Source organism: Pan troglodytes, chromosome 6 (genome assembly GCF_028858775.2).
Source record: "Pan troglodytes isolate AG18354 chromosome 6, NHGRI_mPanTro3-v2.0_pri, whole genome shotgun sequence".
Lineage (NCBI taxonomy): Eukaryota > Metazoa > Chordata > Mammalia > Primates > Hominidae > Pan > Pan troglodytes.
Window position 1 is genome coordinate 145,096,153 of NC_072404.2, and position 14,799 is coordinate 145,110,951.

At 44.5% G+C, this 14,799-nt stretch overlaps 1 protein-coding gene across 10 annotated transcripts in view; it reads left to right on the top strand.

Annotated features, from left to right (window-relative positions):
• NRF1 (nuclear respiratory factor 1) overlaps positions 1-14,799 on the top strand; it is a 145,340-nt gene that overhangs the window by 126,275 nt on the left and 4,266 nt on the right. For 5 of the 10 annotated variants that reach the window (XM_003951128.5, XM_016958152.4, XM_009454195.5 and 2 more), the window contains one exon: positions 6,154-6,210. The exons of 4 other annotated variants lie outside the window; for them this stretch is intronic. In XM_003951128.5, coding sequence (XP_003951177.1) covers positions 6,154-6,210 — 57 coding nt within the window. Of the gene's footprint in view, positions 1-6,136; positions 6,211-14,799 lie in introns of all 10 variants that reach the window. One more of the 10 variants, XM_009454198.5, reaches the window with a different exon arrangement.

Consider the following 14,799-nt stretch of genomic DNA (forward strand, 5'->3'; position numbering starts at 1 on the left):
GGATTTTTAGGTTGCCCTCCTGTAAGGTAAATGGTCTTTTCCACCCACTCCCTTGTTGATAGAGTGACTTGAGAGAAAATGAAGACACTAGAGTGCTGGTCTCAGACTGCGCTGAGGCATCGCCTGTTCTGTAAGAAAAAGCAAATGAAGATTCATGTGTATTACAACTGTTTCTCCTTTGGAATCATAGGCCTTTTTTAAATAGAGGGGGAGGAGGGGATAGTCCTAGACCTGAAAAGATTCCTTCTTGTAATATAAGGAGAGCTGTGAGCTGTGGATCAAAATGAAGAGGAGTGAGGGGAGTATGCAGCGTTGCCTGTGGCTCCAGCTGAGCTGGGAGCTGGCGGCTGTTCCTGGGAACTGAACAGTGTGTGGTGCAGCACCTTGGGACAGCAGTGTCTCTTAGTGTCTTCCACACGCCCCCCTGGGAAATAGGCTTTCTTTGCAGACAGGGACTTTCCCATTTAAGTCAGCTAACTTTTCTCTAAGATGAATCGTTTTCATTCTGGGAAGCATGTTGGTAGATGTCATACCAGGAAAATAACCATTTCAGTCGGCTGTAATTTTGCCTTTTGGCTATACGCATTGAGCATAATTATTTAGGGTCTTCATCTTTTTCCTTTCATTGTCCATTCTTTCATTTTGTTTTTTTACTACTGCTATAACCACCACCACTGCCACCATCATCTCCTTGCAAATGGCTAAGCAGTGTCTGCATTATTCTACCTTCACCCAGTAAACTGAGTAGAATAGATCTTCTGAGCCCTGTTCAGAAGCAGCTAAAATCGGGACTTGCCCAGGATCTGTCAGCTCTTAAATAGTAAGACTGGAAATCATACCAGATCTCCAGTACTCTTTCTACTGCCCAATGAAACTCCCTTCTTCCCCTTCACTCCCTCTTGCCAGCTTAGCCTACCTAGGAAGTAAAGAAGGCATAATACAAATGAAAATCATGGCCTTTATTATTCATCTGGTTATGCTAGTACTTGGTGTGGTGACTCCTTTGCAGGATTATTTTAAAGAATGGTGGCAGCTATGTTTTACTCACTTTAGAAGTCAAAGACTCACGGTAAATCTTAGCAGAGGCAAATAAAAACATGATACCAAAACCTAAGATCTAAATCTGTACTGTCCAGTATGATAGCTGTTAGCTACATGTGGCTATTTGAATTTAAATGCAAGTTGATTAAAATGAAATAAAATGTAAAAGGTAGTTATTAGTCACAATCATATTTCAAGTGCTGAATAGCCACATATGCCCTGAGATACTGAATTTTTAATTTAATTGTAATTTATTCACATTTAAATGTAAACAGGCACATGTACCTGTAGCCACTTTAATGGACTGTGTAGATACAGAACATGTCTATCACTGAAGACAGTTCTATTGGGTGGTGCTGATCTAAGGGCTATATCAATAACACTGTGGTCTCCTGGCAAGTTGTACCCTCTCTGCACAGGGGAGGACAACACAAATACTTCATGAGCTTTGTTTTCCAGTGACCTTCTCAGCTCATAAACAGCATGGCTTTGCTTTAAAAAAAAAAAAAAATCTACCCATGTGACTGCAGTAATCCGCAGCCAGTAAACAGCAGGGTGGGAGGGTTGCGAGGAGAACTGATCTATTTTTATGCACTGCAGAGTCCAAGCAGGAAAACCTGAGACCGGAGACAGTGGTGACATCGAGACTCACTTCCTAGTGAGTTTATTCATGACTCAGGCCACGTGCATATTTCCACTTGGATTCCTCACAAGTGCAAGTTTCTCTTCTAGGCTACAGGTATCTGCAGCCAGGTGCTGTAATGGATTTATAGTAGCCCGCCAAAAGATCAAATATCTGAAGCCTGACGGGTCACAAGGCTGACAGGAGCCATGACTATTGCATGAATTCCAGATTTCACAGTGAAACAGAGCTGCTGCTGAAAAATGGGAGCACAGAGATGTTCACTGGGGCTCTTGATTCTAGACACTCAAAGAGGGGTACAGTTCTCTGCCCCATGTGTGTTTCTCACCCAACCTTTTCATGGTGTTGAGGAGGGGAAGGGACAGCTCAGTGGTGATTCTTCACTTCTCAAACGTGTCCTCCTTCCCTGTCTTCATAATGACCTCCTGAAGTCCAAAGTGCCTTCCAAAATAGCTCTTGGAAAGAGGTGGCAGTTTCCTGACTCCCCAATCTCCCCCATCCTGGGAGATGTGTTGATGGCACTAATTTGCGGGGTAGCAGAGACTATAGTCCTACTCTCTTTACTGGCTGGGGCATCGGAGGCATGCAGTAACTGTTGACTACCACTGCTACAACTGCTGTTATGATTATTACCATTATAATGATTAATCACTCACACCGAATGGGAAGGGAAGTAACCTTCAGAGGTTCACTCTTAGTACTTCTGCACACATGCTTAGGGCCAGGGCCAGTGAGTCTTCATTCGCAGAGAGGTGGTAGTGAATCTCCCACAAGGATCCCTACTTCGGGAAGCCTGTGTTCCTGGTGGAAGTCCCATCATATCCCTCAGGCATACTGAGATTCTGTTCTCTAGAATTACCAGGCCTTTCCTGTCGCTCCTCAGGCATACCCCCCGTAGCTGGAGGGATTTCCAGTTGCCAGGGTTCTTTGGTGCTTTTCTTTGCCTCCTGCAGAGATGCTGAGCTGTGGACACCTTCAGAAAGACCAGCACTGCCTCATGAGAGTATCTCCTGTCCCTTTTTGCGGATTTAGGTTCCTTGTGTAGTCTGCACATCCAGAGGGGATGTGTCATTCTCTCTCTACCATTATAACCTGGGGTGGCCTCGGGCATTCATCGTTTATATGCCAGGAATTGCTAACCTAAGCTCTGCTATTTGAAGGCTTAAAGACTGCAGATCAAAAGTAGACATAGAGGGGCTTTACAATGAGATGATAGGCCAGTAGCTGTCAGTCTTTATTCTTAGTGCTCATCTAAGCCATGACCATGTCCTTCAGATGTAGCTTTTAGATACTTTTCATGTGAAAGACTGGATACCTCCAGTCGACATGTCAGGGCCCCAAAGGAATCAAGTCCCTTTGGCATACCTTCATGTCCTCTTTTTTTTGTTTTTCTATACTTCAACAGATGCAAATTCATTTACTCTTTGGTCTGCCTGTGTTGGGTATTCTCAGCTTGGGGAAACTCGATGAGCCAGCACACCATCCTATGAACAGAACACCAATCTGAGCCAGGGACATTCCGAGCAGACAACTCAGGTCAGGGCTTCCGGACAGATTCCCAAGAAGGTCCCTGCCATCTGGCAGATGGACACCACTGACTGTGGTCTCCTCTCCATCCACGGTGTCCTCAAGGCCAAGTTACATGCTTCTTTGTCTCATTCTCCTTCCCTTTAGGTCCGCAGATCTTTCGGAGTCTTTGTATGTAAAGGCAGACTTTGGTCTTAGATTATTCCAGCTCCTTATAAACCAAGACTGAATCTTGTGCCTGTCATTGTGAGCGCTATTCTGTAAAGGGATTTTTTTTTCTGGCATACCAAATCCAGAGCCATAATTGGACAAGTTTAATTGGAGTCATTTCTATTCAATACATGGATGGAAAAGTGGGTTTTAATTGAGCATGTAAAAAGGGCATTAATCACTGTTCACACAGGAATCAGAATATTAGAACAGGAAAAATTCTTATAAAGTTTTTCAGGTTCTTGGGTAAAGGGGACTTTCCTCTTTTTATTTATGCTTCCATTAGGATTTTGAAGGAATGCCAGTGCACTGTTATTAACTCTAATAGCTTGTCCCTCGCAGCCAGGATGGTTTGGGGCCCTCTGGCTCTCAGGTTACCTGTGTAAATACAGGGATTCACTTGCCAGCACCCAGCTCTAACATTTGCTTAATAAAGAGCAAATGTGCAGAACCCAACAGCAGCAGCAGCAGCCTGGCAGAAGCAGTAATCTGAACAGGATAAACATGCTTCCTCTTTGTGCGATGCTCTTTCTCCATCCTTCTGCCAAGAGCAGGATATCAAATGAAGGGGAGGTTGTGGTTGGAGTCAGTGAAGTGAATGTCTAAGTGGCACCTGCTTCATTCAACAGATCTGCTTTCCTGGGGCCTCCCAGTGCACATCTGCTCCTGACAAAGCCTCTTTTCTCCTCCTGTTGGTCAGACTGAGAGCAAAGGCCTGGCAAGGAGACATACTGGTTTTGCTTTGTCAGCACAATTGCCTGTGACATTATAATTACACCAAATCTTCATTATTAGAAAGGCCCCAATTTAGAGATTTTCAGAGCCTAAATGGGATTTTCTAAGTGAAATTGATTAAAAAAAAAAAAAAAACTTTGCTATCATAAAGCCTAGCAATTGGATCTGAGAATCATTGAAGGGGTCTAAATATGGAAACCGAGACACTGCTGTGAGTGAGACTACAAAGACCATGCTATCAGATTGGCTCGCTAGAGAGGCGTCCAGCAGTCTTCTGACTCCGCCCAGCCCATCCTCTCCTTATTCCCGTAGCACTATAACATGCAGATATCTACACTGCATTGCTCTCACATGCTGATAGTTTCTCATGCAGAGGCCTGGCGGGGGAGGGGCTGGAGGGTGTTAAAATAAGTTGATGAGGTATGGCAGTAAAGGAAAGAACCTGTGACTTAAATAAGGGAAATGCCAGAAATCTATATTTTAGGTGAATACAAAGCATCCAATTTAGATTGAGTTTCCATTTAAACAAAGGCAACTCTTAAGAGTGTTACACAGTGTGAGTGTGTCTGTCGGAGGCACGTTTATGATATGGAGTTGGCACACTGGAAGCTCTGGAAAGGTTTTAGAGCTGTGCTCTGGCTATTTAAACTTAATTAAAACAATAAAATTTAAAAATCAGTTGCTCAGTCACGCTGGCCACATTTCAAGCACTCTGTAGCCACTGTGTCGGACAGCACTCAAACAGAACGTGCCCATCATCACAGGAAGCTCCAGTGGACCACACTGTTTGAGGTTGGTCTGAACCTCTTGAAATGCCTCGACTGCTTAAGGAAGCCTGGGAGTTTCTATTGCAGTCTTGTTGGAAGGAAAAAATGAAATTTGCCTCAATGTTTCTGGAACAACTCTTTCCAGCCATGTTACCTAGACTGTGTTCTTTTTCACCTTTTTGTATTTTTTTCTCCAAGGATTTCATGTCCTTTTCCTACTCCTACCCCTTGTTTAAAAAAAAAAAAACCTGAATTATAACAATGAAAAGGAAATTTAATTTTAGGAATGTCCACTTTCAGCTGACCTTCTCCTTGGCCTTCTCCTAATTAAGCTTTCACAGCCCTGCTGTTGGACCAGACAGTCCTTTTCTCATTAAATGGAGCACCTTAGTAAAACAAGAGGGCATGTGAACACTCGGGCCAAGAGTGTGTAAACAAGTTGTGCATTGTGTGGACAATGCTGCTGGGTGTGGAACGCTGGGCTGCCAACACTTTCCATTTTCAGCAACTCTTGGGACCAAGGACAGGGCCTTTAATCTTGCTTCTTCCATTTGTCTGTGTCTAGTAGCTACTACACAGTTGCTTTGACTCCTGGAGAAAGCCCACGTAAAATAACAATACTACTTCAAATTTAGACAGTGTCTTTTTTTTCTCAAGAACTTAAATCATGTAAGCGTGATGTTATTTATCCTCATAGTGGTCCTAAGATACAGAAGTGGCCTGTTGGTTTTACAAATGTGAATATAGTCAACTCTTACTTGTTACCTACAGATTATCTGTCACGCAGATTACTCGTGACACATTTTAAATCCTTGGGCAATTTCTCTGAGCGAGCCAGTGTAAGCCTGGACCATCTCCTCTGCCCCCCGACCCAGCTGCTGGGTACTTAGGGAATACAAATTAGTTTTCATATTAGCTTAAAGAAGACATAATTAGGAAGGTAAGTCTGCTACAAGAAAATCACATCACAAATTCCAACGGCGAGGGGGAAATATGAGGGAAATGACCTCCTCTCCCTTCAACTGAACTAAGGTCTGGTGGTCTAAGTGCACATTAGCACTTGGTGCTGGCATGCTTGCCGAAGGCTTTCCTCACGGGTGGAAGGAGCGAGGCTGTGCACCCTGCACCGGATGTGCATGGGAGGCTGCAGCGCCGCAGCAGGGCTGGTGGCCCATCTTGCCCGGTGCTTTTTTTTTTTTTTTTTTTTTAACAGTTCTGTGTTATTGTCAGGACTCTTTATGGCAGATCGTGCAGGTCGCAAGTGGATCCTGACTGACAAAGCCACAGGTGGGTTCATCTTTGGGGAAAGAAGGAAGCAGCTGGAGGATAGAGTCACTGTGAGGCTGTCATTCCAGGCGCTGCTTCCTGCTTGGATGGTGGGATTCCTCTACTGTGCAGTCCCCCTCACTCAGTCACCTGATAGTTTTAGTAACCATTGATTCCATTGATTATCTGATTTTTCTAGTGTTAAATGTTTCCTTTTCATTTATTAGCTGGAATTCTTTTTTTTTTTTTTTTTTTTTTTTAAGAGACAGGGTCTTACTACATTACCCAGGCTGGAGTGCAGTGGCTATTCCCAGACTACAGCTTCGAACTGCTGGCCTCAAGTGATCCTCCCACCTCTAGTTGGGATTCTTTTATAAAGAACTTGTCCCCATTAACAATTTGGCTATGCTAAGTACAGTTCAGATAGGAAAAGCAGGAGAAAAACTTGATGAAGATGAAGTTTATTGGGATAGAGTTCTTTCCATCTTACTCTAAAGCCCCATTACTGTCTATTTCCACTTACTGATCTGCTTTTTTCAGGTGTCTCACTGCCTAGAGCAAATTTAATCCTGCCCTTTATGTGCTCTTAAAAAGTTTTAGTTTTTTTGTGGTTTTTTTCCTAAATGGTGCTCTACAGATTATGCTGAGTGAGGGGATGAAAAGTCACGAGTACATCTTTGGAAGCTTCCTTGCCTCAGCGTATCCCTGCTCAGATAGAAGAGGCAGGGACTGGATGACAGGCACATGGGGGTTTGTTGTACTCCTCCCTCTCCTGGTGCCTATTTGACATTTTCCATCATAAAGTTTGAAGAAAAAAAAAAGTTTGAAAGTAATAATAACAAAAATAAATAAATCTCCCTTCCTAACTCTGAGTAACTCCTGAGTGGGCCTGCTGTTCATTTCTGCACCTGACTGTTGCAGGCTCCTGGTGACTTTCTTCTTCTGAGGTTTGTCATCTGGGCTCCACTTTCCATTTTAAAATATTGGTGCACTCTGCATATTGCCATACTCTATCCTCTGGGACACAGACTTCAACCTGAGTGTTGTTCCCACCCTTCTTCCTAGTGATTTCTTCTGGGAATTTACTGGGTACCCCTTGCCCTGCTCTGTACAGTCAGATCAGATGTCCTCCAGAGCAGGGGTCCCCAACCCCTGGCACGGCAGGAGGTGGGTGGCAGGTGAGCAAGCATCACCGCCCGAGCTCCACCTACTGTCAGATCATCAGCGGCATCAGATTCTCATAGGAGCACGAACCTATTGTGAACTGATGATCTGAGGTGGAATAGTTTCATCCCCAAACCATCCCCCTCAACCCCCCCATCCATGGAAATATTGTCTTCCATGAAACTAGTCCCTGGTGCCAAAAATGCTCAGGACCGCTGCTCCAGAGCACGTGCATATTCCACAAGCTTCAGCAGAAAGCTTTCTCTCCTGCCATTTGCAGTTTAAAGCCTTCTTGGCAGGGTCAACAGGCCTTGCAGTTAGCTTGTTCATCCCCACGTTGGGAGCTCAATTTTCAGGATAATAAACCATGGTGGTTCTGAATACTGAAACACAGAACCCTGATTTCATAACGCTCCTGGGCATCGCCAGTAATTTCAAGAGGAAATTATGACATTGTATCTCCAAAATAGGTCTTGAGATACATTTACTAATAAAGTAAAAATGAATTCAGTTTTAATATTTGGCTTATGGGATGAGGGGCATGAAAAGCTTCCTGGTGGTCTGCAAAATCAGGCAAAAGATAGAGTGACCCTGTGTCAACCAGAGTCACTCCTTTGAATGTTATTCCAGAAAGCAGTTTTTCTTAGTCTTGAGATGGTCCAGCAAGAGAGAAGAAAACTCTTTGAGTGCTGAAAAGCACCCTGTGCACCAAGGCACCTGTGAGGCTGCTCTTGGCTTCATGAGAATATTCAGTACTTGCCAGATGTAAGACATATTTTAATCCATAAATCCCCCAAATGTACCCAAAAGCTTGGACTTAGGAAACACGGAAAAGGGAGATTAAATGTCCCAAAAGCAGCTAATAGAACAGAAACAGAACCACTGGGAAAGAAATGCTTTTTCTCTTCCCCGTTTGCCCTACTATCATGAGGTTACTTGGACCTCCTTTTTGTTTGATATTGACATTCTCTTCATGACCTTCCTCTTCTTGCCCTACATATGTCCTCTTTCCATCTAGTCCTTGGTATTCTCAGCCTGTCTAACGGCTGTCTGCCTGCTAGACTAGCTTCTTTACTGATTTCCTGTTATCTTCTTCCACTTCTATACTGGCACATACCATGCCTGTTTTTCTTCATATAGTGGCTTTCCTTAGACGTCAGCCACTGATGTAAATATTTTTCCAGGCCTGTAAATAGAAGATTTTTAAAGGACTTCCTTCCTGCCTGTCACCCCTAGAAACACCTATAGATACCGTTGCTGGCTCCTTAAAAACTCAAGCAATATAATCCGGAATTAAATTTCTTACTCACATATTCCTCTCCTTTCTAATCATGGTCCCGGTTCCCATTTGGGCCAGTATTTCCTTGATGTACATGGTTAGCGTTCATGTTCATAAACTAAAGAAGGCATTACGTAATGTAAATTTCCCTTTGGGTTTTAAGAATTATTTCTTTTCCACCTACTGTCATGTTTATTATTTGTTTAGCTCTCTCTTTTTCTCTCAACAGCCATCAATATTTTTCTCCCAACTAAAGATATTTCCATGACCACCTTGGAAGGCCTTCAGGCTGAAAGATTCAGTTACAGCAAACAACAATTCCCAAAGGTTTCCCAGACTGTGAGGGCAAATGAAAGGCCCATTCTTCCTCAGGTTGTCTGTCCTGCTCTATCTTGTCGTGGGGTGAGGGGAGGAGGGCCAGCTATGGTGCTGGATAACTTCAACAGCCCTGCAGCCCTGTGCTCTGCCTGGCTCAAGTCTGTTAGTTTCTGGAGGACTTCAGAAATGTATCAGGGTGATGACATCACATCATACTGCCCTGATTGTATTTTTCACATTCTTAATATTGAGGAGTGGTTCTGCCTGGTTGCTTATTGACCAGTGCACTCGATTAGCAACCACTTCATCTACGTCATGTGCAGTGCCAGTTCTGACCATCACTGTGTTTCAGAAGGGAAGCTGCCTGCCAGTCCATCTGCCCTGATTTCATGGCTGTTATCTTTAATCTCTACATCTTTGAAGGCCTTTGGTGAATGATGTGCTTCCTGGCAGGAGAAAATCACTGCTGAAAGGAGATCTGTGTTGTCTCTGCCTTTCTTTCTGTTTCCCGAGAGCTTTAGTCTAACATCTGTGACCCCAGCCAGACTCCATCAAACTTCTTACTCAAAGTCATCTTTGAAAAGCAGTGGCATTTATTATATACCTACTATGTGCCAAGCACTGTAGTAGATTTTAATGTGTCATCCCATCTATCTAGTTTAGCAGCCCTGTGAGATGAGTGATCACCATTTTACATATGAGGAAACAGGCTCACAAGCCATTAAACAGCAGAACCAAGATTCACATGTAGGTCTTTCTGACTGGGAAGCCTTTAATGGAAATAAACAGCCTACTTTTTCTCACATAAAATGCACCTGATCTACAGCACCATGAGAGTGGTTGTGGAGAAAATTCGACTTCATTCTGAATCAGAGTAAAAGGTGTTAAGGCTGTTCGGTCTGTGGAGGGCAAGACTAAAGGGAGTACCATCAAGTTTCTGAAATTCATGAAGAGTATGATCAATGATACATTTTCATATCATATTCAATTATTGAGCACCTACTGTGTTCAAGTTGCTCAACATTAAAAGACAGTCCTCGGCCGGGCGCGGTGGCTCATGCCTATAATCCTAGCACTTTGGGAGGCCGAGGCAGGTGAATCACGAGGTCAGGAGTTCAAGACCAGCCTGACTAACATGGTGAAACCCCACCTCTACTAAAAATACAAAAATTAGCCGGGCATGGTGGTGCACGCCTGTAATCCCAGCTACTCAGGAGGCTGAGGCAGGAGAATCACTTGAACCTGGGAGGCAGAGGTTGCAGTGAGCCGAGATCAGGCCACTGCACTCCAGCCTGAGCAACAAAGCAAGACTCTGTCTCAAAAAAAAAAAAAAAAAAAGTCTTGCCAACAATGCAAGCATGCAGATTTATAGACAGAAAAGCAGGAACTCCTTGGGAACAGGTCAGCACATACCTGGGGCCAAATGAATGGTGGCGGCAATAAAGTCACAGGAGGGAGAAACCAGGTGGGCTGTCCCCTCAGAGGCAACCCCATGAACCATGTGGAAACTGCCAGAAGAACTGGCCTGAGACTGGCAGGGCCTAATTCCAGACAGAGAGACCTGCCTGAGGAAGTTCACGTGGCATCCAAGGGACACATGTGATTGTAATGAGGGGATAGTGTAGGGTGTTAGCAGGAAAGGCTACATAAACTCCTTCAACTATTAGCTATTTAGACTTTATTTTCCTGATAGGAGAAAGCAAAGTAATGTTTTTGATGGGATGGGATGGCTTTTGCCAAACAATATTTTAAGATGTTAACCATGATAAACATACTTATTCATCCAATAATGCTGAATACTGAAAGAAATTAGCCTTGGGAAAAATAAATTCCCTCAAAATAAATAAATAAATTCCATTTCCATGGATACATGCACATATGTTTATGTGTGTAAATTTCATTACACAATAGGCAAGTGATGAAACTCATTGCCCCAGGAGAGATCTGGAATAGAGTAGATTGGCTCATGAATGATAAATCCAGAGTGTGCAAGACTGTGACCCTAACCTTTAAAGCAACTTTCATTGGCGCCCGTGGTCTACCACAGTGCTCCCCTGGTGCCACCATCAGAGACAGACCACTGTAAAACCTCATGGCCCCTTGTTTTGCAGCGTGCAAGGCCAGGCTTATGAATAGATATCATCATCTGCCACCCATGTAATGTGATCTGAGAGGCATCACTTTGTACGGAAGTTTTAAAAGATCCCTCTGGCAGGCGCTAAAGTAGGGTGATTACAAAGGAAGGCAAGAGATGGTAGTGTCTGTCCAGGGAGGCAGGGGGAAAAGTGTTGAATTTGGGTTCTGTATTTGAAGGGAGAGAATCAGCTGGTGCATTGGATGTGTGAAGTAAAGGATGACTTCAGAGCTTTTGGCCTGAGCAACTAGAAGAATGTTACTTGCCATTTATTTGGGAAGAGAGGAGACTTGGGAAAAGCATGTTTCACCATTTTGGCTCAAGAATGATACACATTAAAAAAAAAAAAATAGAGCCATGTCAGGCCTCATTGTCCTTGACAGGGAAACATGGTCCTGCAGCCAGTTCTTCCAGAGATTTGGGTCCAACTGCTGCTTGACAAGGAAATCTTTATGTTGGCACCTGAAGTTTCTGAGTCACCTTTGACTTTTTTTCCATTTTGACCAATTCTATAAACCTTACCATGAAGCTTGAGAAGAAAAGCAGCAGGGGGCCCAAAGAGGACAGTCCTCTCCCTTCTGGATCCTTCCTGGCCCTGGTGTTAAGTGTTTAGGGACATTCTAATATATGGAAAGACTCCCACATCAAAGGCCTGGGCCCCTGACTTTACCATCAACTCAGTCATTTGGGGAACAAAATCAGTCCTCCTTTGATCTGTGTTGAGGGTTTTTTTTAAATAAAATTTTTATGTTTACTTTTGAGTTCAAATAAAAAGACGGGTTGTATTTACTAAACTGAGTTAACTCTAAGGTTGTGTGTAGCTCTGAAATACTAAAGTCTTCAGGACATTAGAAGTATGTGCCTTTATGATGAGCCCGTGGTTCTGGCTCTGACTCGTGAAAGGGAAGGAGCCCTGCCCTGTGGACTTCTCTAGGGTCTCAGCAGAAGTCAAGTGACATGCAGTGGGGGTGAGAGGGCTCGGAAAGGGGCTGTACTGAGGCCAAGGGTCTCATTACCAGGACTCTACAAGGGCCCTGTAAGAAAAAGGAGCACTTCCACCCCTTAAAGTAGAACACGAAGGGCTTCCTGTTGCTTAATCAATCGAAATGACCCAGAATACAAGCTTGGATTAACATGCGCCTCTAGATTAGGGCTAATCAGGGGCAGGCTGAGCAGATGCAGGGACAGTCCCAGCCTGATTACTGTACCTCAGCATTTAATCATCTCTCTTCCAAGGGCAGCCGCCCGACTTAGTGCACGCTGGGTTTCCAGGCCTCCAGCCCCTCCCCCTTTCCCTCGCCAGGGACATGAAGGCTGTTAGGTCAGAGACACTGAGGCGATTTAATCTAATCCCATGTCAAAATGGCTGTGTGTGAGAGAGAGAGAGGTCTTAAAATCCCTACAGTGGGATGGTCATGCATTTATTTAAGGTGGCAGTAGACAGAAACTCTATGTAGAAAACAGCGGAATTGGGGTTCCAAGGCATGCGAGGTTATGAAATGACTCCCATCATGGCCTCCCTCTCCTGTGCTTCTAAGGTGTATGGCTGTCCTCACCAGTTACTCATCCCTGGGAGCTTTGGGTGGGGACCATTTCCTCACCCAGGTGTGGCCAAATATGCTTCTTCCCTGTCTGGGGTGGAGTACAGAAGATGGAATCTTTCAAAAACAGCTTTATTTGGGTGAGTCTTGAATATAGTATTTTTTAAGCTGCTTTTTTTCTGGGCTGGAAGCTCTTGTTCCAGAACAGCCTCATCACCCTAAGGCTCACCCACCTTAATCACGCAGTCCCTAGAAGGGACACAAGTTAAATCTTAGTAAGCAGGTTTCATTCATGGTAGTAGAAAACATTCCAGCACCTGCTGACTGCTGGCCACTCAAAGATGGAGACTTAATTCCTCCCTTAAGGAATCTACGGTCTCCTTGGGGACAAGACATACGAGCAGTGAGGATGAATGAGGCCGCTGTCTCCAAGGAGCCTGTACAGGGAGCAGAGGAGGAGCATCGGAGAAGAGGACCCAAGATGGGGAGGAGAGAGGCTGGGGAGGAGCCCCTTCCAGGCAGAAGGCATGGAGGTGTGTGCTTGGAGAACCTCAGTCAAGTAGTTCATCTGGCTGGCGTGTGAAGTGAGTGGGGATTAGTGGATCACCAGGCTTAACTGAACAACAGTGGCCGACGTGAAGAGTTTAAATACCTGCAAAGGGGTTTGGACTTTATATCCCGTGGGCCACTAGAAACCACTGAAGAACTGTGAAGGAGAACAGCAAGATCAGGTCAGATGTTCAGAAGATCATTCTGATGATGGCAGTATCAGCCAATAGACAGATTTTTGCATTAGAACCTTGCTTCATTTATTCTGGGGAAAATCTTCCGTGATACTATGAAAACTATTTTAACAATTGGGCATGGGCCCACATCATAGGAAACCCAAACACATCACAGCCAGGGTGAAAGAAATTTAACTTTGACAATTCTTTTAGTTTCTATTCACACCAGCCCTAACCCAGATGGTTGCTCACAGTTAGAAAAGATCTCCCTGCACACTGTAGTCACTGTATTTGTACAGCAAGGGACTTGTTCCCCAAGCCTGGAGCTTTTGGAACTGAATGGAGCCCAGAGGCAAGAGCAGTGAAATGAGGCTGACCTTTGCTTCTGGTTTTGCTTGCTACTTGCCAGTATGTGGGTTCCCTGGAGGAACACACAGGTGTCTTGGCTTTGCCACTGGACATTTTGGGTGATTTTGTTAACTTTGCCTGTTTTGACCAGAAGAGAGCCTGATCGTGATAGGAGGAGGCGGGGGACTGACGGGGTTATACAATCTTCACATATATATACACTCAGGCCCATGCCTTGAGTCTAGAGGCTGGGGAGAGGGCCCAGCTGCACGTTGGTTGAGGCCAGCAGTACATGGCCCTTGAGGCTATGCTGATAGCAACTTGTGGCACACTTTGTACTTCATACTGTGAGGAACATGAAATAAGCCAGAGCCAGGCCTGATCTTGAAAGAACCCTCTGTCAAGTGGGAAGGCCTGTTGCAGACATGCATCAACTGGCCCAGCTGGCTTATCCATGGCTGTCCCTGGGCCTCCTGTGAATCCAGAGGAGGCTGCTCCAGCATTGATAAGGCTGGGATGGGGCAGGTTCCACAAGGAGGGAAAGCTCACCCCAGTGTAAAAGGAAGGAGTGGGGGATAAGTCTATCTCATGAATAACCTGAGCAAAGGCCCAAAACAGTGTCGCTGATAGATTGGGGGAACTGAGAGTAGTCTGGGGGTGGGGGGCACCTAGAGCACAGGGCACCTGTGAGAGAGTGAGGGAGATGAGACTGGAAAGATGGACCAGGGCAAACCATGAAAGGCCTTGAAGACCATGCTAAATCATTTGAACTTTGTTATAAGCTTTGGAAACCTTTTAAAAACCGTGGAATTTAAATGTTTGAGATGAGGGGAGTAACATTATGGAAAGATATTTTGGCTGGGTGTGGTAGCTCATGCCTGTAATCCTAGCACTTTGGAAAGCCGACGCAGGAGGATCACTTGAGCTCAGGAGTTCAAGACCAACCTGGGCAACATAGTGAGACCTTGTCACTATTTAAAAAAATAAAAAATAAATAATAATAATAAAGAAAGATAATTTGAGTGACTGGGAAGGGGTGAACTGAAAGAGAGATTAATTAAAGACAGTTAAGAGCAATTTGCAAAGGTTTAGTTGAAAGAA